Below are 24,692 nucleotides of genomic sequence, written 5' to 3' on the forward strand. Positions count from 1 at the left end.
GACTGAGAGGCTCTGAGTCCCCACCCCGCACCGGGGCGACCCAGCTGCTCCGACCCCCGCCCCTGGGGCGACCGAGGGCCACCGAGCCCCGACTGCCCCCCCACCCGGCGCGACCGAGATGCTCTGAGCGCCGCCCCCCGGCACCGGGGCGACCCAGCGGCTCCGACACCCGCCCGCGGGGCGACCCAGCGGCTCCGAGTCCCGAAGCACCGCCCCTCCCCGGGGCGACCCCGAACACCCCGGCCCGGGGCGACCGAGCGGTTCCGGGAGGCGGGACTGAGCCCGGAGCCCGCCCCGGGTCGTAGCGTCGCGCTGACGTCACGGCGTCACCCGAGCGCCCCCTGGCGGAGGAGCGGGGGGGGGGGCGGACTGCGTTTCCCGTCGGCCCCCGCGGCGGTCACATGACCGGGGCGGACGGAAGATGGCGGAGCCTCCCGGCGCCGCGGCCGAGGACTCTTGGGCGAAGGTGGGCCCAGCCGCCGGCTCCGCGCCGGGGCGGGGGGGGCCGGGCCGGGGCGGGGGCTGCGGGAGGGACGAGCGGCGGGACCGAGGGAGAGCACGAGGGGCAGGGTCAAGGCGAGGGGCAGAGGCCAAAGGTCACTGAGCGCGCGGAGACCGGAGCTCGGGGGCGGGGGGTGCTGCCGGGGGGGCTCCGGTGGCAGCTCCCCCCCCCCCCCCCCCGACGCCTGACGCCTCCTCTCCCCTCCCGCCGGCCCCGCGCAAGGTGGACGCAGCCTACGGCGACAATGGCCTGGACTCGGGTAGGTGCCGGGGCCTTGCCCCCCCCCCCCCCCCTCACCGCGGGGTCGCAGCGGCCGCTTGTCCCCGGCACGGCGGTGACAACGGCTGCCGGTGACCGCCCCCCCCATCCCATCCCATCCCATGTTGTCACTGACTCCGTGAAACCTTCCAGCGCTTTTCATGGAAAATGCGAGGAAAGGAAGCATCGTGTCCCGGGCCAACAGCATCGGCTCCACCAGCGCCTCCTCTGTCCCCAATACAGGTGGGTCTGGGGGGGTTCGTCCTCTGTGACCGGGGGTCTTTCTGCTCACTGGGATGCCCAGCACGGAGCAGGACTTCCAGCTCTCAGCCCCGTGCCGAGGCGGGGATAACAGCTGGGCAGGATCCACCCCCCCGGGAGGGTGATGGGGAGCAGCCTCAAGGCGTTGCTGTTTCCAGCAGTATTTGGGAGAGGGAATCGGTCCGGTTTTGATGCCTTCCCAAGGGAGCTGCTGGCATCTTCCTCCTGCCCAGCTCCGCCAGGAGAGAGTTGGCAGTGCTCCTCGCGGCATTTGTCCTTGTCCTGACCTGCTGGAACCGACTACGGCCCCAGGGCACGGGGCCTGCCTGAGCCTGGCCACGGCCCATGGGGCCCAGCCGGGACCTTGAGCCATTGCCCCTCCGTGCACCTCTGCCCCCCGTGCTTAGGGAGCTCCCCGGGTAGCTCACACTCACACGAGTTCCCTCCACGCAGACGATGAGGACAGCGATTATCACCAGGAGCCCTACAAGGAGTCGTACAAGGACCGGCGCAGGCGGGCACACACCCAGGCGGAGCAGAAGAGGCGAGATGCCATCAAGGTAACCCGGGAGGCTGCGCGCGCTGTCTGAGCGCAGCAACTCGCCGGTTCCCGGGGCCCTGCGGCACCTTCCCCTTTGTTTTGCTGCTGGATCTACCCTCCCCAGACACGAGTCTGCTGAGAGCCAGCTCGCCTCTGGCCGGTTGTAGAGTGGGAGCTGGGATTTGGGATTTGACACCTTTTGAAACAACCACTCCCACATTGCTGAACTCCAAACACCTGAGCTGTGGCTCTGCCTTCCCACAGAAAGGCTACGATGACTTGCAGGCCATCGTTCCCACCTGTGAGCAGCAGGATTTCTCCATAGGCTGCCAGAAGCTGAGCAAGGCCATCGTCCTCCAGAAAAGTGAGTCTCGAGGGTGGGGAGAGGGAAGAGGGTGCTATCAACCCCCAAAACGCCTCACGAGAGCTACGCAGGGCAGAGGTTCAGCACTTGGGGACCTTCTGGTGTGACGATGCTCTGGGGGAGCCCAGGTGCTATCCATCTCCGCCCACCTCCCCGAGGAGAGTCAGGGCAGCCAGGAGCTGATGCTGCCCAGGTGTGGGCGCCCCAGGGCATCGTCTGCCACCTTCTGTGGGGATCTCGGGGGCCCGCGTTTGCTCTCAAATCCTCACTCTCTATTTTCATGCTCAGCCATTGACTACATCCAGTTCCTGCACAAGGAAAAGAAGAAGCAAGAGGAGGAAGTTTCTACCCTCAGGAAAGACGTGATGGCCTTGAAGATCATGAAAGTGTAAGGGAAGAGCGGTCGGGGTGCTGCCCTCATCTTCCTGCTGTTTTCCCCCTGGCCCTTGCAAGGCTCCTTGGATGCCCTCAGTGCTTCGCAGGCAGCCTGGTACCCTGCGTACCAAACTCGTCCCTGCTTGCTGTCATCATTTCTCCTCCAGCGGCTCGTTAGTGTGGGTCTGTCTCGGGTCAGGTGGCGGAGTTTAGTATAAAGGCGGAACTGAGTCGGAAAATGAATCTGCTCCCAGTGGTGGATGCGGCTGCAGTTTCCTAGCGTTTATTTACTTGCAGGATCTTCCGCAAACTCTTGTTCCTCCCCATCGCTGCAGCCCGTGGCAGGCAGCGAGCTCTGAGGCCGGGCGTGGGGAGGCCTCACGCTGCTGCTGAACACGGGGCGCTTGGTTTGTTTCAGGAACTACGAGCAGATTGTGAAAGCTCATCAGGACAACCCGAACGAGGGGAAGGACCAGGTCTCTGACGAGGTGAAGTTCAATGTTTTCCAAGGCATCATGGATTCCCTGTTCCAGTCCTTTAACGCCTCCATCTCAGTGACGAGTTTTCAGGAGCTCTCGGCTTGTGTCTTCAGCTGGATTGAGGAGCACTGTAAGCCCCAGGTGGGTGCAGGAGCCGTGGGGGGGCTGCTGACATGGCAGAGGGACACGAGGCAGAGACCATTGCGCAGGTCTGCACCCAGTGCAGGACCGTCTGCGTCTTCCCTCTCTCCTGGGGCTTCCGAAAGGGCTGGATGGGGGCAAGGTGGGGGGGACAGGAGAAGGTGCCCGAGCTCCAGCCTCTCCCACTCCAGCCCCTGGGCTGGTTTGATGCTGGCCAGGGTGGAATAGTTCAGAAGGAAAGTCCTGCTTGGTCCCCGTTGCTCCCTCGGGACACTTAAAGGTTTTCTGGGAATTAAGAAGCCTCAGGGGGGGGGGGGGGGAGGGGGGGGCGGATGCTCAGGCAGAGATGGGTCCTGCCCCACTGTGGCTTCCTCGGACCCTGGAACAGGAGTGGGAGCGTTTCCCGGGCAGGGGTCGTGGTGGTTGCCCCAGGGCTGAGACCAAGGGGGTGCCTGCAGCACGTGCCCCGGGCTCTTGTGGGAGTTGCTGATCCGGGATGGGCTGTTCCTCCCCTGGAACAACTGACCGTGTCTCTCTCTGCCGCAGACGCTGCGGGACATTGTCATCGGGGTCCTGCACCAACTGAAGAGCCAGCTCTACTGAGCCTTCCCTGCGGCGCCGGGGCACCTCCTGCCTGGGTGAGGGGCCCCAGGAAGGGCCGGGCCGGGCCGTCTCCCGCGGGGCTGTCGGTAAAACTTCTCTGAATTATTTATTGTGCTAACTACGAAACCAAACCGAAGCTGTGCAGACACCTCTGCGCCACGGGTGCTGTCAGTCGCTATTACCAAATATTTGTAGGGACTCAGCAAAGGGGAAAAAAAGAAGTGTGTTTTTGAGGCCTTTGACGGTGACAGAGAGTCGGTAGCTCAGGCAGGGGTGGCGCGGTGGGGGGGTTGCCTGTGCCACTGCCTCTCCGCCGCGGAGCAGATCTGCTCTGCAACATCGGGCTGCTGATACGACCCCTTCTGATGCCAGGGGAGGGGGAATGAAACACGAATGCATGCTAAAAGGTATGGTTTCTGCTAAAACAGACTAGGAATAGGTTTCTCTCCTCGCTGCGGGCTTTCTCATACCTCCCTCTGAAGCAGCTCTTACGGGGCACGAGTCTTGAGTTGTGTGGCTGCTCTGGGGAAGCCTGGCAGGACTGGCCGAAGGACGAGCCCCTCGCTGCCGGGGACACTCGCTCAGCTCAGCCGCAGCCTCCCCGGCGCGGAGCTGACGGCACGCACCGGGGACTTGCTAAATAAAACCTGACCCGTTCACTGCAGCCATAGTCCCCCTGACAGGGAACCGGCCCCGTGCCTTCTGCGCCGGCTTTTCCCGAGCGAGCGCTGCAGCGCCTCAGCCTTCGGCTGCCCGCGGGGTTCGATGGGGCCGTACCAAACAGGGACGTCGCCCAGGGGCTGTAGCACAGCGCTGCCGCGAGCTCTTGCCGCTCCTCCTTACAGCTTGTATCTACACACACACATCTACATAACCAGCCTTGATTTGATTTCATTTTTGTTTTTATAAATCACTGAAATCACCCTGCAGTATCGGCAGTGTCGATTTTGCAGACGGATGCTCTCGGGGACAGTCACGCAGGCCAGCAGGATTTGGGCTCGGTAGTCACGGTCGTGCTCCCACTCCAGGGTGGTGGATATTTATTTTTACGCTGTTTTTCCACTGTCGATGAGGTAGCTCCCAGCTCCAGGTTACGTGGTTTGAACGCTGCAGCACGAGAATGTTTAAGCTACTGCTTCTACCTGCATTTAGTAGCATTAAAAAAACCCCACTTGTGGAGTTGATTTTTACACAAAATTATTCTTCAAGCCCGGGGGTTGGGTGTCCTTTTCAATGCCATGCCATGGAAGCCCCAGAGGATAACCCTGTGGTGATGCTCATCGCCGATACGGCACGCACAGGGTCAGCCGTGTCTCGCCTGGAAGATGTTGCTGTGTGATGAAGAAAATCCTCTCCCGGGGCTGCGCAGTGGGGCTCCGCGGCTGAACTAGGGGCACAGACTGAGCCCCCGGAGTCGCCTCCTGCCCTGGGAGGAGGACTTGGAGTTTTACAGACCTCACATGTGAAAGCAACATATTTTTCTATTGTGAAAAGTAATTAAATAAATTCTGCCGAATGTTTTAATGATTCTTCTGCTTTTATTTCTGTTGCTGAGTTCCCGGAGCCTTCCCCTAGAGCTGGTTGGAGACGAACTGGTAGTTTCTGGAGGCTCAGTGCAGCCGCGGGGGGCTCCTGGCTCTTCCTTTCCCCACCCCCTGGGAGCCCCAGCCCAGCCCCGAGCCCCTGTGAACAGAGAAAACGCCACAGCAAAGCAGAGCTGAACGAAAAGCCCCGTGTTTAATGGGTCACAGTCTCGCGTACTGCTCAGTCCCACTGCGGGAAGCGGCTGGAATACACGCTGAGCCCCGCGGCAGCACCAGGCACTGGTTCGTTTGCCTCGCTGCGGCACCCGCTTCTCTTTCTTACCGACCACGAGGGACTCCGTAACGGTGCACTGACACCTTCCCCCAGCCCCGGAGGATGCCCGACCTCGGCAGCCGCACTGAGGGGAGGAATAAATACAATCCCTGCTCTAAGCGAGACAGCGGGAGAGCCCAGTACCCAGACACTCACTCCAAACCACCCTCCCAGCTGCAAAGCATTTTAAAACAAACGCATATAAATACGCAGGATGAACCCATGTCCTGCAAAAAAGAGGAAAAAAAAAAAAACCCGATCTAACAGCTGAGTTTCAGCATTGGCTCCTTCTGCCCCGGTGAGCCTCACACAGCCACCGGCAGCGTGACGTTATGGTCCTCGTCCGTCTCGATCCCAACCTCCTCCTGTAGAAGCATGGAGCAGCTCAGAAGGGCGCTGCCCCGGCCCCGCAGCGCAGGCAGAGCCCCCGCCGCCGCCCTGGGCCACGGGGCAGAGCCCGGGCTCCGCACTTACGAAGAACTGCTTCTTGCTTTTGGGGTACCCCTCCAGGATGGCCTCCAGCAGCTCGGTCGCCTGGCAAGACAGGGCACGGTGAGGGCTGCGGGGTGGCCGCGCTGGGCAGCCCCACTGCAGCGCTCAGGGACTGTCCCCCGCAGGGGTGTCACAAGCCAGCGCAGCTCGGGTGACAGCGCGGAAGCAGCTCTAATGCCAGGAGAGTGGTTTGTTTCCCAAGGACAGGCCGAGCTCAGCAGGGACTTGCGAGTTTGGGCAGTGCAGTGACACGGCCTTTTCCCAGGGGATCCCTTAGTACCCGCGAGTCTCCCGCAAACCCGCACAGCACCGAGCACGGCACTCCCTGCTCCACAGCCTTCACCCGAGCTCTCCTCAACCAGCGGCGGGAGGGCGCTCAGCTCGAACAGGCGCTGCTCCCCGCGCTGCCCAGCGACCCCACGTCCCCGTCAGAGCGTCAGGGTCACCGCAGGGCTGTCACCGCCACCACTGAGGCGCTGCCCACCCACCCCCGCCCGATGGCACGGCCATTACCATTCGCTTCCTCCTCCGCCACTCCCTGCAGTACAGCTTCTGCTCGCTGCAGACCTGCAAACAGCAACACAGAGTGAGAACAAACCAGGGAATGCCCAGTGCCAAGGACCCAGCAGAGGTCCCAGCCACAGCCAGAGTGTGATTTAGCAGCACAAGGGGCTCACAAAGGCCCTGTGGGGACGTGAATCTCTGTGAAACATCACCCAAGAGAGGAAAAGATTAATTGATCAAGTGATTGGTGACTGCGTGACGCAAAAGTTTGCAAGGAAGGGGCAGCTCAGACTGCTTCCTAAAGGCACCCCAGAGAGCCGTTGCCATCGCAGACACAGCCAAGTCTCGCCATGGGCTCTGTGGAGCAGCCGGGGTCCCACACGACCCCCTGCCTCCATTGTACCGGTATCAGACTGGGGACAGGGTAACACAGCAGAGGGTATGGTACAACTGGCCCAGCCCTGGCCCGGGCTCAGCTCAGCCCGTGGCAGCTCTTTACCTTCTCTTTTTCTTCTGGAGTCACATGGTTGGTGGCAGACTTAATCCTCTCCAGCTTCTCTGTGTAACTCGCACAGTCCTTCCTCAGATCCTCAATCTCTCCAGCAATCTCAGGGGTTGTCATGGAGCTGTTCAGCTCCTTCAGCTCTGGAAGGGAGGCACCGATCACCGGCAGGGCCGGCAGCCTGGGCGCAGCCGCCGGTGCTCACGGGCCCCCAGGCGCTCCCGGTGCCATGGGGACTGGCCAGGCGCACCCACCTGCCTCCATTTGCCGGCAGCTCTGCTGCAGCGCCTGCACCTTGGAGGAGAGCGCGGTGATCTCCCCATCCAGGCCGCGGAGCTCGGCGTCGCTGGCGGCCGGGAGCTGCTCCTGCGGGGAAGCGGGGGGTCGGCGGGGGCGGCTGCCGGTGGGGGCGGCGCCCGGGGCCGGGGCTCACCTGGTCGGCGAAGTAGATCTTCTGCTTCCCGTAGGCCTTCTCACGGACGCGGCCCTGCTGCGCCAGCTGCTCCAACGCCTTCACCACGGCCTGCGGGACGGGCGCCGTCAGCCGGGCCCCGCGCCCCTACCCCGCGCCCCCGCCCCGGCCCCGCTCACCGCCTTGCCGAGCCCGTGCTCCCGCTGCAGGTTCCCGAAGGCGTCCTGGGCGCTGTACGGCCGGTTCTGCTCCCGCAGGTACCGCAGCAGGACGGCGGCGGCGCCTCCTGCGGGACGGCCCGCCGGTCACCGCGGCCAGCGGGGGACACCACGGGAGGGAGGAGGCCGCCCAGCGCTCATTCCCCTGGCCCCCGTTCGCCGCCCGGCCCTCGCTGCCCGCCCCCCCCCCCGCTCACCGCCCGCCGCCGGCCCCTCCCGGCCTTTGCTCATCCTCCGCTCGTTCCCGCTCCGCTCCCGGCCGGCGGCGCTGACGCACTTCCGCTGCGCCGCCCTCTCTCCGCCAATCGGGACGAAGGAAGAGAGGCGGGCCCTGATTGGTGGAGGAGCCGAGGCCACGCCCCGAAGAGGCGGGGCGGCGGTGTCCGCGGGCGGCGCCAGGGCAGCTCCGCCCCCCGAGCCCCGGTCTCCCGGCGGCGACGGGACGGGACCGAACGGACGGTTCCCGGGGCAGCGCCGGGAGCGGGCCGGGCCCCTCCGCCGCGGGGCGAAGGGGAGAGCGGAGGCCGGAGAGCGCTGGGGCGGGGGGAGGCTCCGCGCCCCCAAGCAGGGCCCGCTGCCGGTCCCAAACCCACCGTTCCCTGCCCGCACCCGTCCCCGGGCTCGTATAACACAACCCGTTAACACCCCCCCAGCCCCGGGACGGCGCGAGAAGCAACCTGGGCTGGGCGGATCGAGAGAAACGGCAGCAGAGGCGGGTTCCCTGAAGAGGTTCGTTCTTCACTGCACGAAGGCGGGCAAAGGGGTGCTATGGCTTAGAGAGCGATGGGAGAGCGGGGCAAGGGGGGCCCAGGGACGGCAGAGCCTCTCCCCCGGAGGCTGCTGCTTTGTGTGCGTGACCACAACGGCAGGAGCTCCCCCATCCCCTGCGCTGTATCCCCATGGGGTCCCTGCCGGGGGCTCCCTGCGGCACTAGGCACATCAGCACCCCGCTTCCCCCCTCCGGAACACCCGGCCCCAGCAGCTCCCCGCGGCAGCGCCGTCATGTCCTCACCCAAGGTCTGCTGCAGGAGCAGAGGGGAGCGGCAGCAACGCATTAGTCCGGTATTTTAGGAAAGCAACACAAGAGCAGCTGCCACACGCAGACGTTCTTTGCAGGACGCGAGTGATCACAGTCGGTGTCTTATTGCCATTACGTCTCTTACAAAACAGCGTCACTAGAAAGCGGGAACCGGAGAGGAGTGGCCATTGCAAGTACAAACGTGGTGGCCATATGCCGTCGTGTCCACAACAGGAGCAAGGGGGTTGTTTCTACCCGGAGCTGGATATTGCTGGGAAGAAGACCTGGATTCTGTGCACATTTTAGGGGGGAGGGGGGCAGAAATGGTTGTCTCAAAGACAGAAGAGCATTAAGTCCCAGACACTAAGTCTGAGGGAAACCAACCCTGTTCACCTGGTTACGCACCAGCCCCGAAGATCGGCTCCACGATTGTCCTTGGCGATGCCAAGTGGGTCTCTAGAGCTGCAGACACCAGATTTATTGTCTCAGGTGAGGACGTTCGGAGCAAGCAGCGTCCTGGCAGACAGCGCAGGGGTGATTGTGGAGCTATCACATCAACGTCTTTTCCCTATGAATTACCAGTGTAGTTTATTTTAAAATCCAAGCGAGGCTACAGAGTCACAAGTCACAGTGGTGTTCCCAGCCAGGACTGGCTGTCACGTCACTCATACTCACGCAGGAGACGATCGAGATAACTGTGCAAGGCTTTTCCTTCCAGGATTCCCCTCCATGATGCACAACAGAAAACCAGCGGGAAGTGGTGGGATTGCTTACTGGCCCCGAGAGCCCGCAGGATCCAGCTGGTTCAGCTCGGACTGATCCAGCAGTTCAAAGTCATCCCCTTCCGCATCAGTGTCCAAGTCCGAGCTGGCCGTTCTCAGGTAAGTCTTTGCACCTCTCTGGGGATTGTCGCTGCGTGAAGAGCCTGGCTGAGGGGCTCCTGACAGCGCAAGCTGGATCATCCCTCGGGTGACAAATCCGGCTATGTTGTTAGTGAGATTCTGTACAGATGGCAGTGCGCCGGAGTCTTCCTGGTCATAAGGGAGACGCAGATCTTCTGTCACTTGTGGGCGGTAAGCCAGGCTTGGGATCCCAATGCTGGTGTCATCTTCGTCATCTATGCCAGTTGCTTCTGGGTTAATGGAAGGGAAGTCGGGGAGATCCCTGGCAAAGGATTCTTCTGGGTCACTGTGACCATCCAGGTCTAGAAGAGGAGAAAGTGCTTTAAATACACAGTACACACCAAACACCCTGCAGGCACAGCACACAAAAGCTGGGCCATTAACTCCCCAAGACAGACAGTCTCTCCTCATCCCACAGACCAAACACTCTTTCATCTCCCCCTCCCACAGCTATTGGGATGCCTGCTGGCCTCCCAGTTCACTCCAAGGAACCGCAGATGCTGACCCAGACACCTTCTGCAGGGGAAAAGCATCCCCTCCCAGACCGGGCACTGCAACCTGCGTCCCCACAGCCAGAGACCGGCAGAGCCGGATCTGCCTCTGAAGAGCAGCTGTCATTGCGCTACTAAAGCGCCACAGGAATTAAGAAGGAATTTCAGTTCTGAAAAAAAACAGGTAGCTGCCTCTCATCTTAGCCAGCAAGACAGACATCAAACAGCTAGAGCTCAAGGACACAAGGCAGCGAATGCATCCTCCCTCCCACCCGTCACACCGACGCCTGCTCAGCATTCTGCACCTTCCAGAAACTGCCCATTTCCTCTCACCTTCCGATCCCTCTGTCAGGGGAGTCTGGCCTCTCGAGAGGTTAAACATCCCGTTTTCAGTGTAGGAAACCTCTGCATCCGAATGCTCCGAGTCAGAGATGGTTAGTTCCTTGGCGACCACAGAGTCATCCAGCTTTGAAATAGGAGACAAAATTGAAAACATCAACACTGGAAAGTTTATTCTTGTGCCTCAAGACAAAACACGTGATCCAGCGGCCTCCAGTTAAACCCAGTCCTCACAGGAGGCTGGTACCTGAGGCTCATTTCATACTTTACTGCCCAGCACAGGCGACTGTAGTTGGTACAAGCAGCACTGGACACACTTGAGTGAGGCAGAATAGGAAAGACCTCTCTGTAAGGAGAATATCCTCATCCCATTTTCCATCACAACTCAGCTACTATGTGGGGGATACAGGACCACGCACTGCACGTCCACGCAATGCAGCACGTTTGTTCTGTTCGGCTGAGCTCTGCTGTTTCAGAGACGCTTTGTTACCTTGGGACAGAATGCGGCAAGCTCCTCTTCGCTGTCACTCCCGTCATCCACAGCCTCCTGATTAAGGGATCGGCGACGCACTGCCAGAAACCAGAGTCAAAGCTTATTATTGCTGCTGGGACAGGGGGCTGTACAGGACCAGCCTTAAGCCGAGCAGAAAAACCCTAAACTGGCAAGCTCGGACGTAACACAGCATGCTTTGTTCCACAGCAGAGCAACGTGACCATTTCTGACTTGGGCTGCTGCAGGTCTTTTGCCGAGATGAACACGTTTAGCAGCTACCTTGCACCGAGTCCTTCCTCTTTTTTCAGTGCAACTGCAATATGGAACACACAGTTCTGGCAGCTGAGAAACGGAGCGGCTCAGCACCGTGAAGAGCTTACACCAACTGCGAACTGAGAGACGCCTGTGGAGGCAGAGCTGCCTCGCTGCCTTCCCACAGCAGTCGCAAGTATTTGCCAAGGGCGCTGGAGCGAGTGTCGTGCCAACGTGCAGCCCTATCCCACTCCAGGGGCTCAGTTCACGGCTGTTTCAGGTACCAAGGGTCAGAAACACAGCACAGAAACTTACGTTGCTTCTCCCGCTGCTTTGATATCATGTAGCCTCGAACGCTGAAATCCAGCCGCTGCAGAGCTGGCTCCAGCTTCATGTACATGCGCTGCCCCAGCCTGTGGTACACAGCCAGGGGCCACAGCAGGATGAAGAGCACTGAGGTAAGTGGGAATGCTGATTAGAAGTTTGTTCAGGATGCTACTTGGCAAACATCTCGCCCGTTTTGCGATGCAGTACAACACACACAGTATGCAAGATCTGAGTACTGAAGGCAATGCTGCGGGAGGCAGTCAGAATTGGTGCAATCATCTCTGCCAATTTAACAAAATTGCCAGGCCAACCTGTTAGTGCTCAGATCTATAGTTACTAAGCACTCAAACATGTTCTGTCTGGACCAGAGACCTTAGAGTCTTGGTCAAGAACCACCGCATTCCAGGCAGAATGTATTATTGTAAATTTTAAAGCCATTCACACAAGTTTTGCTTTTCAGGAGAAGAGCCCCATCCCTCGGACATTCAGATCCCACTCATTTTACCCCTTTTCACTAGTAAGTCTGTACTGGCACAGAGATCTACTTACACAGCAAGTATGAGAGCACGAGTCCAGGGATATACCGGCCCAGGACAGCCAGGAAAGTGAAGACTCCACACACTAGAAGGCAAAACTGAAGACACGGAGACAGTGAGTTTCCAAGGTTAAGCAGTGGATTCACTCAGTTCCTGACCGTCTCGTTCTCTGCAGATTCTAGGTCAAGTCATAACTCTAACGACAGCGAAGGCTTCCTAGCGTTCAACTACCCCGCTCCAGGACTAGCGCAGGCACAGGAGGTATCTGGCTTCACAGCAACAGGCAGGACGCCAAGGCCTCTGCCTCGGAATATGAGGAGCTTCCCAAAGCAGGTACCCTAAAAGCAAGGAAGAGGCTAAAGAAGACAGAAGTCTCTGAGGTGAAAAGGACAGGGATAGTACCACCACGTTACAGGCTCCTCTTTGCATAAGCCTCAAAAAAAGAAGGAGGGGGAAAAAAAAAAAAAAAAAAAAGCTTGCCACACTTTCTCAAACTGTTAAAATCCAGTGAGCCAATGAGGGAGATGAGTTTGACAGACACTTTAAAAAGCTAGAAACCTCCAGAAGGAGCAGCAACATTTTCACTTCGCTAGTGCAATCAACATGCCGACACTCGTTTTCTCCTCCCTCCTCCGCAACCTGATTATTCTGCCTGTGCTTTCTATTCCTCTCCGCCGCTGAAGAGCCATGCTGTTGTGGGAGACCTCCCGTGGTAACCTCCCATGGCTGAACGCATTCAGCCAACGCTGGATGCCACCACAAAAGGAGACGAGCGCCCAGCAGAGGCTCCACACCAAACATTTCATTTGCTGAGGTCTGTACGTTCTTACCTTTCCTGGGTTTTGCCTCTTGAAAATGAAGAGATTACTTAAGAAGCTGGTCCCAGCCACCCATCCTTCAGCCAAATGGTGGCAGAGTTCTGGCACTCCGAGCAGCCGAGGGTGAACATATCCCCAGCTGCAGTAAAGGGAAGAATTCGGGCACAGATATTACTGCATCGACGTCAGTTCAGAAATCACCTGCTACAAACACTTGCCTCCATACTACCTTCTCTTCTCCCCTGGCTGCCTGGTCAGCCTGCCTCTCCAAACATCGCTTAGCCAAAAGCAGCACTTCTATGTACCCTTCTACAAGTGTCCCGGTTCTCCCGTAGCAGCTAAGGAGCAGTAATTTCAGTCATTCGGTCTCTTGGCTTAGACTAGTTCCCAAGCTAGCAGAGGGAAAGGGCAGTGCAGAAGCAAATCAAGGCAATCCGTTTGCTTTTTCTGCATTTATTTGGTCAACAGCAACCCCCAAGAATTCAGCAGGAGGTTTACAAGCAGCCTTGTACCTTACTTAATATATACGGTTACGTCGGAGGCATTGTCTTTTGGCAAGCTCTATTAGTGCTTCTTAACTGCTGGTCACAAGTACGTGAAGATTAGGAAGAGCAATTCCTTTTGTACTTGGGCCTCTTGCAAAAAAAAAAAAAAACAAAACAAAAACCTGTCATTTGGCAACAGCTCCAGTGATTTAATCAGGAGCTGAGCATCCAGCGTGGCTCGGCAGCACAGGCAGGCAGAAAGGTGTGCCCAGAGAGAGGAAGGTGTTATTAGTAAGACAACACCCCGACATTTCTCAACCCATTATTATTGCTGTAGTCAGATCATAACTATGCAGTAACAACTTCTGGAACAAGCCTGTTAAACATTCCTTATGGAGTCTCAGAAGACTTCATTATTTCCAATAAAATGTTGTTTTCCTGCTACTGGAAGCCCATACAAAAGGAATCGCTTTTAAGGCTCGCTTCAGGGTGCGCGGGGGGAAGTGGCAGGGGATGTTTTACAACACTCGAGCAAGCATTATTGGAGGTCAGTACGAGGCAAAGATTACATATCTTATAACGGCTTGGGCAAGTCAAAAACTTGTCACAAGGGCTTGACGGAGTCCAGGGCTCCATCCTCCCTCCACTAAGTAGCTCCCTTCTCCCCCTCCTTCCTCGCTGAAAGGAGCCAACATTACAAGCACGTGCAGGTCATAATTACACGGTATCACAGCAAAATACCAAACAGCAGAGGATTCAATTAGTTTCCTACCTCTCATTGTCTAATTCGTCAGGTCTTGCCACTAAAATATTAAGAACAGACACTACATTAGTTGCAAGGAATTTGCCATGAGAACGCTTAGCTCTTGGGATTTAAGTAAAGCTTTAATGAGCTGGGGAATACGTGGAAAAGACATTAATTAAGAACCGGAGACACCTCACTCCATAACACATTTTGAACGTTTGCGTGTGACAGTACAAGACTGCGAGAGAGTCTCCTCGTTGCCCCTCAATATTTTTGGACGTTGTCTGGCAGGCTGCTCTGGTTACAGAGACAGGTTTTAGCAAAAAATACCACTTTCATCTCCCTCCCTTCCCCTGCACGCACCCAGATGGTGAAGGAAGTACAGTTTGCTTACTGAGAGGCATCAGAAATTTAAGTCTTTCGATACTTGCTCCCCTAAGCTGGGATTTGGAAAGTGACCCAGGGATGTACCAGCTACCCCGACAAATCGAAATCAAGGCTGTGAGGGAGCGAGACAGACACTTCCTCGTCACTTCAGCTACTGAGCCTGAGCCAAGCTGCTGCTACAAACCGAGGAGAGCTTTAATGTCTTGCCCAGAACTCCGGAGACCACCGGCTGAAGCAGAAAGCTGGGAGTCGTACTTGCTCGTTAGTTAGGGAACCAGCTCTGAGAGCACGCAAACCATACGCATTGCTCCAGAACCTGTCCGTGCAAAGCCAATGGAACCCTGAGCTGCTGAGAATGGTAGTATTCACGAGTATATTAATATCCCAAATGATAGGTAGAACTGCTTTGTTTACTTTAGACAGAAGCTTTAGACTAACTTCATTAACAGCTGTTATGACGCCTCTCCTTTCAAAGAAATCTCTACTCAACAGCAAGGCTGGGACTCATTTTCATCCTAAAACACGAAGCTGGTTTATTACACATAAATCCAGACGTATTCCACATATGCTTCAATTTCTTGCTCTTGTACTGAATGCTGGGAGGGTGAATCACTGCCTGAAAACCTGCACTAGTTCACGTACACCAGATGTTTCAAGATTATGAGACAAATACCAGTGTCACAAGAATGAAAAGCTCTTCTTATGTTTATACAGGTTAGGATTTTACAGCTCCAGGAAGAACCTGCCTACAGTGTTCTCGACCGCTTCTAGACTCACAAAGCAAAAACTCCAGGATTTTAACTATTTAACTCCAGGTGGTCAGGGCCCGTATACCTCTAGGAATAAAACCAGTGCTTGATTTGTGGGTATCGACTCAAGTGTTGCAACTTACCTCCGATTTCAGGCCAGATTTTGTTCTTCCACTGATCTAGACAAACTACTACTATAAGTGTAAGCGCAACCAGGAACAGCAAGCGAAGAGAAGTCAGAGCAAAAAACCTACGGGGAAGAAACAAACAAATTGGTACCGGCCAGATCTGTGTCATGCACGCAAAAGGGGTAACACTAAACCACCTCAAAACAAATCAGTCACTCGGTTAATAGTTATAGCCAGAGAAAAGCGAGCCAGTGCTAATCGGTCAGCACCCGGCTGCCAGGGGGGAGCTTATCAGGCAGCTGCCCAGGCTGCTTTGGGGACCCTTATCTGCTCTTGTCGCTTCTAATCGGACAGCCCTGCTTTACAGCTCACCGCTCAGAGCCCAGTGGAACCTGCTGCCCTCCCTCCACTGTTCACAGAACAGTTTGGGGCTTGCTGATTAGTTTTACGCTTTCCAATAAAGGGGAAAACACGCCGAGAGGGGCAGAGCTGAAGCAGACATCAGCACTTCCATGTTCCTTCTTGTCTGCTGAAGCAGGTCGCGGGCTCAAGCTCTTTGACACCTCTGCCCTGAGCTGCTCCCAGCCACGGCGGGGCCGGCTGTTCCGCAGCGAGCGTCATCCCCGGAGGGTGCATTCCTCCCCGGAGCCCACGCACCCCGAGTCCGGGGCTACGGGGGAGCCATGAGCGGGCCCTGCGGCTGCAGGGAGGCCTTGGCCCTGGCCCCTACCCGAGTCCCCTGCACAGGGGTAAAACTCCTCATGGCACCGCGGCGGAGAACCTCCCGCAGCCCGGGGCGCTCCGGCCCTACCGGGCAGGGCCGGCCCGGGACTGCGCGCACCCGCGTCCCCCCCCCGCCTTATACCGGGGCCCGGCGGGACGCGCCCTCCGCCACAGGGACCGCTCCGCGGCCCGGCCCCCCGCGGGGGAGCGGCCCCAGGCCCCGCCGGGGCGGCCTGTACCCCGTCCCGCCGCCCGGGCCCGCCGCCGCCCGCTCACCAGAAGAGGCCGTGCGCCGCCGCCCACCACAGCGCGCTGCGGCCCGGCCGCTCCCACACCAGCGCGGCCTGCGCGGCGCTCAGCAGCGGCTCGTAGGGCCCCAGGCGGCCCCGCAGCGCCGCGCTCAGCTCCTGCACCCGCCGCTGCCGCTCGCCGAGCCCGCCGGGCCGCGCCGCCGCCATGGCTCCCGCTCGGCATCAACATCCGCCCGCCCCGCGCGCGCGCGCTCGAGGCCGCCGCCGACATGGCGGCCCCCGCCGCCGGAAGGGGGGCCGCACTGGGCGCCGCCATCTTGGCGCAGGCGCGGTGGGCGTCGCCTGGCAGGGCGCAGGCGCGTTGCCAGGAGCGGCGCCCTCCCGGAAGTGCGCGGCGCGCAGGCGCAGTGCCGTTGGCGCCGGGCGGGAGAGGCGGCGGGGCGGCGGGCGGGAGGAGCGGAGCGGAGCCGAGCCTCGGCCGCCATGCCGCGGGAGATCATCACCCTGCAGCTGGGCCAGTGCGGCAACCAGAGTGAGCGGGCGGGCGGGCGGGCGGACAAACGGGGCGGGCGACGGCAGGGCAGGGCAGGGCCGGGCCGGGGCAGCGCGCACCGGGCGGGGCCGGGATGCTGTGAGGGGCGGGGATGCTGTGAGGGGCGGGGGCGGGGCTTGACGAGGAGGGGCGTGGTCTTGCGAGCTGGGGGCGGGGCCTGGAGGGGCGTATCTGCGTGCGGGGGCGGGGCCTGGCGGAGGGGGGCGGGGCTTGGCGGACCCGGGGATGCTCCAGGCTCTGGCCCGGCCCGGCGTGGGGCACCGGGCCCGGGCCCGGCTCCGCTCCCGCCCCGGCTAACCGTTCCCCCCCCACCCACCCACAGTCGGGTTCGAGTTCTGGAAGCAGCTCTGTGCCGAGCACGGCATCAGCCCCGAGGGCATCGTGGAGGAGTTCGCCACCGAGGGCACTGACCGCAAGGATGTCTTCTTCTACCAGGTACTGCCGGGCACTGCCCGCCATGGGGCCGGCGCGCTGCAGCCTGCCCCTCTCACCGTCTCGATCCGTGCCCGGGTGAACGCAGGCAGCGCTGCCTGTGACCGCTTCAGCTCCCTCCAGCGGGCCCCCCGTTCAGGGACTGGTGGGGCTGATGCTGACCCCGGGCTGGTTGGAGCGACAGCCCCAGCCCAGCGCTCCTGCTGGGCAGCACGCTGCCAGGGCTGCTGTCTGCGCTCCAGGCTCTGGAAATGGATGTGTTGTGGAGGCAGAAGCACGAGGCTGAGGCTGCCATAGATACCGCCGTACGTAACTGCCGCCAGCGCAGCCTGTTAGAGCCGCCCTCCCCCACCTGCCCAGCATCCAGGATATGCTCAGGGGCACGTATAGATGCTGCATTACGGACAGGCCGTACATAACAAGTTTCCCTTCCTCCTCCTCCCTGTCAGACGCCGGCTGTGCCGTGCTCCGCCGCGGCCAGGGGGTGGCACACGCAGCGGCACTTCTCTCGCAGTGAAGCGGCGCTGAGCTGCGACTGCGTCATGATCTTCCTGCTCCTTGTTAAAGGCAGACGATGAGCACTACATCCCGCGCGCCGTGCTGCTGGACCTGGAGCCCCGAGTTATCCACTCCATCCTGAACTCCCCTTACGCCAACCTCTACAACCCAGAAAACATCTACCTGTCGGAGCATGGAGGGGGAGCTGGGAACAACTGGGCCAGCGGCTTCTCACAGGTAACAGCTCTAGTGCTCCTGGGTGCAAACACAGGCCAGCTCATTAGGAATGAGCCTTTATCGTGGCCTTCTCATGTCAGGCTCAGTAGGTGGCTTTTGAAGAACACTTCATCATTCAGCAGGGACTTACACCTGACACTTCATGGCACCCTGGGCCCAGGGGCACGTTGCCGTTCTGAGTTGGCTTCAACACCAGGCTTGAGCAGCTCTTCTCCGTTCTCTGTGGGAAAGGAGCAAACCCTGGTCTGATCTCTCTTGCAGGGAGAAAAAATCCACGAAGACATTTTTGATATAATAGACAGAGAGGCTGATGGGAGCGACAGTTTGGAAGTAAGTAAATCAGGGGATTTGGATCCAGTTGTCCTGCTTCTTGTTTTCAGAGCTGGGCTGCTCTTTTGTAAGGCCGAGCGCAGCCCTTTGGTGTATGCAGACTTGCTCAACACGCTTCTGGGTGCTGAGCAGAGAACATGTAAAGAGAGGTCTTTCCCATCACTACATCTGCCAGGCTTCCCCGGAAATCTCCTTACCGTATGCACAGTGAGGCGTTTTTCTGCCCCAAATATTGCTTGCATTGGGCACTTCCCGCAGGATACAGTTGGCAGGAAGAGTTGCAGGCATTGTGGTGCTTCTTCCTTTCCCTGTTCTCCCTCCCTCCTGTGGCTCTCCCCCATGCCAGCTGAAGCAGGACACGCTGCTCATCCTCCAGTGAAGCCCTCGCGGGATGGGGGGCTGTGCTGGAACAAGGCATCTGCAGCAGAGGAGGGGCCTCGGGCTGCCAGCAGGAAGGTGTTTAGACCCAGAGTTGCCCAGTGCTTTGAAATCCACGGAATGAGTGCAGGCAGCTGCAGCTTCATTGTCTCTCCAGCTGGGTTAAAGGGACACCAGGGTACCGACAGCTCTTCGGACGCTTTGCCACATGCCTCTGGCAGGACTTTGGCCACCGTCCGTGTAAACCCGTTTCCTGTGCGTAGACAGACAGGGCTCCCTGGTGTTTGTGTGAGGCTGTCACATGGCAACAGGGGAAGGGAAAATGTCATTGTAAAAGTGAGCTGGCAGAAGATCTGAGAGCCCGTTGTGGGACCTGCAGCAGGTGGGAATTGCCCTGAAGTCAGGTAGAGGGAATTTGGCCTCGGGCACTCTGGAAGGAGGGGAATGTTGTGGAGGGCCCAGGGAAAGGGCTGAGAACACATCCCTCTGTTTTGTGTGACTGACCGGATCCTGAAGGTGACGTTGGAGCTATTCTGAAGCCTGTTCTGGGGTGGGAGGAATCCAGGAGGCTCCTGAGCAGCAGTTGCACTTTGTGGTGTGTGCAGAGAGGTGGATCCCACCCACGCTGGCAGAAGTGGCCTGACGAGCATCTGGCTGTGGCTGTGGTCCGCAGGAGGCAGGGCTAACCTCCGCTCCCTCTGCAGGAGCCAGGGCTAACCTCCGGTCCCTCCACAGGCGTCAGCTCCGTGCTCAGTTGTCACAGGGGGAGTTCTCACAGGTCTGGCAGGTCTCTGCTGGAGCTGGTGCTGGTGGCACAGCATGCTTTGCTCTGCCTGCCCCTGGGGCTGAGCTGGACCTTGAGCTGTGTTCTGCTTCCTTCCAGGGATTTGTGCTTTGCCACTCCATTGCCGGTGGAACGGGCTCCGGGCTGGGCTCGTACCTGCTGGAGAGACTGAATGACAGGTGAGTGTTCATCTTGTCCTCGTCAGAGCCTGGCCTGGGCTGGGCACCCTTCCAGAGCCGGGAGCTGGAGAGCGCTGACTCAGAGCCGCCGCCCCCACCCAAACACTGTCTTGTGCAATCCCTGGCACGCTGCCCGGGGAAGGGACGGCTCCTGATACGCCTGGGGACTTCAGAGGCTCTGAAACTGGACTTGTGCTGTCCAAACTCTGCCTTCCCTCAGACATTCTTATCAGGCAGCTGCCTCCTGACACCCTGACTCTGCAGGGGAGAGTGAGAGGCTCTAGCTGCGGGCTCTGAGCGGCCATCCCTGCCTGTTTCAGCTTGCAGCCTCTTGAAAAGGCTTGTAAGCAGCTGCTTAATCAGCCTGTGGATGGCTCAGCCTCGCCTGTAGCTCAGTCTGGCAGCCTGCTCCTGTACTGCTAGGGTAGGCACTGCTGGGACAAATTCTCTCCCTCCCTGGGAGCAGACTCTGGCACGAAGTCCTGGTGACTCACTGCTGTCCTGAGCCCTGGAGACTGCAAAGGCAGCTTGTGGGAGGAGAGAGTGCTGGCTTGGTGGTGTTAACCCTTGAGGTGGCCGCGCTTTCTCACCAGGTATCCCAAGAAGCTGGTGGAGACCTACTCGGTTTTCCCAAACCAGGATGAGATGAGCGATGTTGTAGTCCAGCCGTACAACTCTCTGCTGACGCTGAAGAGGCTGACTCAGAACGCTGACTGCGTGGTAAGAGTCCCAGTGCGTGTCAGGCCAGCACTGCAGCCCGCTCCCGCCTGGCAGCCTTGTCCCCGGCCACTCACAAACCGCTTTTCCTGGGGCAACTGCCATAGCCGTGTGGGGTGGGTGCTGTAGCTCTGTGGGGTGAGTGCCACAGCAGCGAGCGATGAGCCGGTGAAGCCCCAGGCACAGCAAGGAGCGCACCCCCATCCAGAAGGGCTGAGCAGATGTGGTGGCTCCAGGGACAAGGGCTCTGTGCTACCCCCTGCTGAGCTCTCCGGCTTGGCATTTCTGCCCCTGGGACCCAGCAGATTTCCTCCCATGGCAGCGAGGACTGGCTGTGCTTCCTCTGCATAGCTGCGCTGCAGCCTTCCACTTGAACTCGATTCCAGCATGACTTTCAGCACCCACAAGCCCCAGCCAGGCAGCGTCTTCAGCCTGCACCGAGGCCTTCAGTCAGATCCTTACCAAGACGCTGCTCGTCCCTCCCAGCTCATCTCTGCACATGAGGGGCAAGAGCGGCTGCGGCAGAGCTGCTGGGGCTGAAGGCTGCTGCGAGGTGCTGGCCCAGAGGCAGTGCTCTGCTCTTTGGGAGAGCGCTGGGGAGCACAGCCAAGATGGGAGGGAAGAGCTTCCATTGACAGTGTCGGTTACGCTCCACAGATGAGTCAGCTTGTGGTTTCAAGTGTCTGCCACCTGCCGCCGAGGGCTGTGGCGCTCGGGGCCTATGCTGGGCAAGCTGGTGCCCTTGGACACGTGGCCCGGGCTGCCCCTCCTCGGGCTGCCTCCGAGGCTCTTCACAGAGCCGGTGTTTCTCTTGCAGGTGGTTCTGGACAACACGGCCTTGAATCGCATCGCGACAGACAGGCTGCACATTCAGAACCCGTCGTTCTCTCAGATCAACCAGCTGGTGAGAAGGGCTCTTCCCTCTGGGGAAGCTGGTGGGGGGCTTCCCCGCTGCCCTCGACTCGGTCTGAGCGCGGTCTCCATGGGCTGGGCGCGGTGGTGGGCAGCCTGGGGCTGTGAACGAGGGTCCTCTGCCCTTCCTAGGGGTGGCCTCCAGCTTCCCCCCGCGTGGCTGTGCGGAGCAGGTTTTGAACGTGCTCCGCAGCCCTGCAGTGATGCAGATGCTGACCCCGTGCTCTCCCCCAGGTCTCCACCATCATGTCTGCCAGCACCACCACGCTCAGGTACCCGGGATACATGAACAACGACCTCATCGGGCTGATTGCCTCGCTGATCCCCACCCCGCGGCTGCACTTCCTCATGACGGGGTACACGCCACTCACCACCGACCAGTCGGTAAGGCAGCCCACCGGGCACTCCTCCCCTTCCCCGAGGGCAGGGGCAGCGCCACGCTCACCTTGTAACATCCGCCAGTCCCACGGTCTTGGCGTGAGCCCTAATTGCACGTTCCAAAGCCCAGCCCGTGTGCCCACACCACCTGACAGCGCTATGCGATATGACTCAGACGTGAGCAGGCAATTGTGCTTATGCTGGCCTACCTGCTGCATGCATGAGCGTGGCTGCGGCAGCTGTGGGGGAGCCGACAGGATCCCATCTGACAAAAGCCACCCTTAGCAACGATCGGACTGAGCCCAGCAAAGTGGCCCGGCCAGTCCTGCCACCCCAGTGGGCCAGTGGCCTGGGCTTTTTGGGTCAGAACACTGGTGATCGTTGTCATGCGAAGACTGAGCGTGGGCTCCAGGCATCAGCCCCTTCCAGGGTTTGATCTGTGATCTGGGAGGGGATTGCCAGCCCTCAGCCGCATCAAACACTACCGCTTGCGTTTAGCTCGTCCCCAGCCAGTGCTCCCTCAGCTCCCCCCCGGTGAGAACGGTGCGGTTCTGTTTTGAGAGGCACTCACCTGCGTTGGCCGCGTCTCAGTTCTGCTGGGAGCTAACAGCTGCTGTTCTCCTCTCGTTGTGTGCATTTCCTCAGGATGTTACTCAGAGAAGCAAATCTGAAAAACTGCTGGCTCTGAAAAGGGTATCGAGTGTGTGATCTGTCCTCCCAGGGAGGAGTGTGGGGAGGGCTCAGCCAGCAGCTCAGACGGTGCCTGGAGCGGGGCTGACACCCTGTCCTTGCTCTGGGCACTCCCTCGGGTGCCGGCCCCGGCTGTGGCCCCCGTGGCAGGCAGCAGCCGGCAAAGGCTGTGACAGCCCTCAGGGACTGCAGTGGCCCGTCTGCCCCCGGGCTCAGCACAGGGCAAGGTGGGGAGGGGGATGCAGTGGGGAATGACCCCTCCTGTCTGCCAGCCCTGCGCCTTGCCTCAGCAGTGGAACAGGACAGAAGTTTGTCCCGGTCACTCTGGTCTCAGCTGAGCCTTGGTGTGCTGCTGGGGGGGGCAGCTCAGCGCCCTCGTGTTGGAGCCTCCGCCAACGCTCCGGTTCTCAGCCTGGCTGCGCCTGTTGTGTGACTTTGGGATTTCCCTGTCCTGCATGTGGCCTTGCACGTGGCTCTGTCCCCGGGGCGAGGGCTTCTCTGTCCAGCTGCCCCCTGCTCCTCTGTGTCTGTGTGTGCAGGACAGCGGGAGGGCAAGGGAGCTGCACGCCTGCTCCCTCTGACCCCTAGCTGGCATTTGCAGGTGGCCAGCGTGAGGAAGACCACGGTCCTGGACGTGATGAGAAGATTGCTGCAACCTAAAAACGTGATGGTGTCCACAGGGCGAGACAGGCAGACCAACCACTGCTACATCGCCATCCTCAACATCATCCAGGGGGAGGTGGATCCTACGCAGGTGAGTCCCCATGGCTATTTCAGATGCTGACAGCAATGGCATGGCATGCCAGGGAAGGGCACGGTCACCATCTTCCTGTGTGGAGACCCTGGGGTGAGACCGAGCACTGAGAACTGGCTCCGAGTTGCTCCCCTGTGGGCCTTGTCCTCATGGAAAGGCCGCTAGTCCCTTGCCATGAGGAGCCTCCCTACCTGCCCGTTGCTGAAATCCACCTTCCTGAGGCTGTACGTCCAGTGAGGAGCAGCGCCTGGGTCTGCTGGGACCGGGCTGCTTTCCCCATCACCCTGCTGCTCTCGTCCCGCCAGGTTCACAAGAGTCTGCAACGGATCCGGGAGAGGAAACTGGCCAACTTCATCCCTTGGGGTCCTGCCAGCATCCAGGTGGCTTTGTCCCGCAAGTCCCCCTACCTGCCGTCCGCACACCGTGTCAGCGGCCTCATGATGGCAAACCACACCAACATCTCCTCGGTGAGCGCCTTCCCTCTCCCCCGCGGGCAGCGCTGGGGGTCCCACGGCTGCAGCTCCGGTGTCCTTTCAGTCCCAAACACGTCATCTCGGGGGCTTTCACAAAGCCAGGGCAGGGCTTGGGGATGAGGGGAGGGCGAGCAGCTGGGGCACAGGCTTGGTCTGGGGTCCGGGCAGCCCTACTGCACCTGTGGAGCCGTTCGCCCAGGAGCAGCAGGGCTCCCTCTCCCTGGGCCAAAGGCAGCTGCGGAAGCAGGAGCTGATCCCGAGTGCTGGCTGGGCGCAGGGCAGCAGCTACTGCCCTGCCTGCCTCCTCCCAGGCAGCAGCCCGAGGAGGTCGGGGGTCCCTGGGGAGCTGTGGCCCGTCTGACTGCTGCGCTGCTCCCCAGCTGTTTGAGCGGACGTGCCGGCAGTACGACAAGCTACGCAAGCGGGAGGCCTTCCTGGAGCAGTTCCGCAAGGAGGACATCTTCAAGGACAACTTCGACGAGCTGGACAACTCCCGGGAGATCGTGCAGCAGCTGATCGACGAGTACCACGCGGCCACGCGCCCTGACTACATCTCCTGGGGCACGCAGGAGCAGTGAGTGCCCTGCCAGGGGACGGGAGGGTCCCACGGCCACCTCCACGCATGCCGGCAGGGCTTGTCTCTGCCGTGCCCACGTTTAGCACCCCTCAGCGCTGCCCGGCGGCGGTGGAGTCGTCACCCTGGCTGCACACACACGCTGCACTCCTCGGCAGAAGCCGCTCTGCAGGGAGCAGCGCTGCTCCTGAAGACCCTTGGCCGGGGGGACAGCCTCTGCTCCACCACCTGCCCTGGCCCAGGACGGGACTGGGGCAGCTGCGCGCTGTGCTGGTAGGGAACCTCTGCCCGTGAGAGCAACGCTCGCTCGGAGGAGGAGGAGGAGAGCGAACCCAGGGGGCTTGGAACGGGCCTGACCCAAAGAGTTGGGTGCAGGCAACCCCTGTGGCCAAAGGCTCTGTGTGGCTGAGCTAGTCCTTGCCCTGGGCAGGAGCCTTGTTCCTCCTTCGCCAGATCAGGCCTGGGGCACAGGCTGTATCTATATTTTTGTAGGTTATTTTGCTTTAATAAAGGCTGTTCCTGCACTGACACTGCCTGCACGGCTCTTGGAGTGAGCAGCCGGGGAGGGAAGCAGCGGCAGATGCTGCCAGGGCCAGTGCTCGCCTTGCCCAGCTGGCCAGCCCGGTGTCCCGGCTCGGTGGCTGCGCTGA

At 60.0% G+C, this 24,692-nt stretch overlaps 4 protein-coding genes across 5 annotated transcripts; 2 read left to right on the top strand and 2 right to left on the bottom strand.

Moving 5' to 3' along the window:
- The first annotated feature begins 237 nt into the window (after positions 1 to 237).
- On the top strand, positions 238 to 5,048 carry MLX (MAX dimerization protein MLX). Its single transcript, XM_063354591.1, has 8 exons — positions 238 to 466; positions 725 to 761; positions 914 to 1,003; positions 1,475 to 1,581; positions 1,827 to 1,926; positions 2,215 to 2,314; positions 2,720 to 2,921; positions 3,468 to 5,048. Exons 1-8 carry the CDS (start codon positions 422 to 424, stop codon positions 3,522 to 3,524), a joined length of 738 nt encoding a protein of 245 aa, XP_063210661.1. The 5' UTR covers positions 238 to 421; the 3' UTR covers positions 3,525 to 5,048.
- A 194-nt stretch (positions 5,049 to 5,242) lies between these two features.
- PSMC3IP (PSMC3 interacting protein) lies at positions 5,243 to 8,944 on the bottom strand. Of its 2 annotated transcripts, none has more exons than XM_063354593.1 (8): positions 7,707 to 8,944; positions 7,471 to 7,574; positions 7,313 to 7,402; positions 7,134 to 7,245; positions 6,877 to 7,022; positions 6,387 to 6,440; positions 5,856 to 5,915; positions 5,243 to 5,746 (listed from the first exon to the last, which is right to left on the bottom strand). In XM_063354593.1, the coding sequence occupies exons 1-8, from the start codon at positions 7,738 to 7,740 to the stop codon at positions 5,687 to 5,689; spliced, it is 660 nt and encodes a 219-aa protein (XP_063210663.1). In that variant the 5' UTR covers positions 7,741 to 8,944; the 3' UTR covers positions 5,243 to 5,686. The 2 variants fall into 2 exon arrangements, with proteins under 2 accessions (XP_063210663.1, XP_063210662.1); XM_063354592.1 differs by having other exon boundaries at positions 7,471 to 7,577.
- Positions 8,945 to 9,089: 145 nt separating this feature from the next.
- RETREG3 (reticulophagy regulator family member 3) lies at positions 9,090 to 16,465 on the bottom strand. Its single transcript, XM_063354589.1, has 9 exons — positions 16,179 to 16,465; positions 15,195 to 15,301; positions 13,943 to 13,973; positions 12,698 to 12,824; positions 11,881 to 11,965; positions 11,320 to 11,457; positions 10,750 to 10,829; positions 10,254 to 10,386; positions 9,090 to 9,731 (listed from the first exon to the last, which is right to left on the bottom strand). The coding sequence occupies exons 1-9, from the start codon at positions 16,358 to 16,360 to the stop codon at positions 9,298 to 9,300; spliced, it is 1,317 nt and encodes a 438-aa protein (XP_063210659.1). The 5' UTR covers positions 16,361 to 16,465; the 3' UTR covers positions 9,090 to 9,297.
- Positions 16,466 to 16,525: 60 nt separating this feature from the next.
- Positions 16,526 to 24,570, top strand: TUBG1 (tubulin gamma 1). Its single transcript, XM_063354587.1, has 11 exons — positions 16,526 to 16,685; positions 17,029 to 17,141; positions 17,706 to 17,873; positions 18,135 to 18,203; positions 19,465 to 19,544; positions 20,138 to 20,264; positions 21,079 to 21,165; positions 21,408 to 21,557; positions 22,843 to 22,995; positions 23,301 to 23,462; positions 23,849 to 24,570. Exons 1-11 carry the CDS (start codon positions 16,637 to 16,639, stop codon positions 24,044 to 24,046), a joined length of 1,356 nt encoding a protein of 451 aa, XP_063210657.1. The 5' UTR covers positions 16,526 to 16,636; the 3' UTR covers positions 24,047 to 24,570.
- Positions 24,571 to 24,692: the final 122 nt, after the last annotated feature.

The sequence above is a fragment of the Chroicocephalus ridibundus genome, chromosome 17 (genome assembly GCF_963924245.1).
Source record: "Chroicocephalus ridibundus chromosome 17, bChrRid1.1, whole genome shotgun sequence".
Classification (NCBI taxonomy): domain Eukaryota; kingdom Metazoa; phylum Chordata; class Aves; order Charadriiformes; family Laridae; genus Chroicocephalus; species Chroicocephalus ridibundus.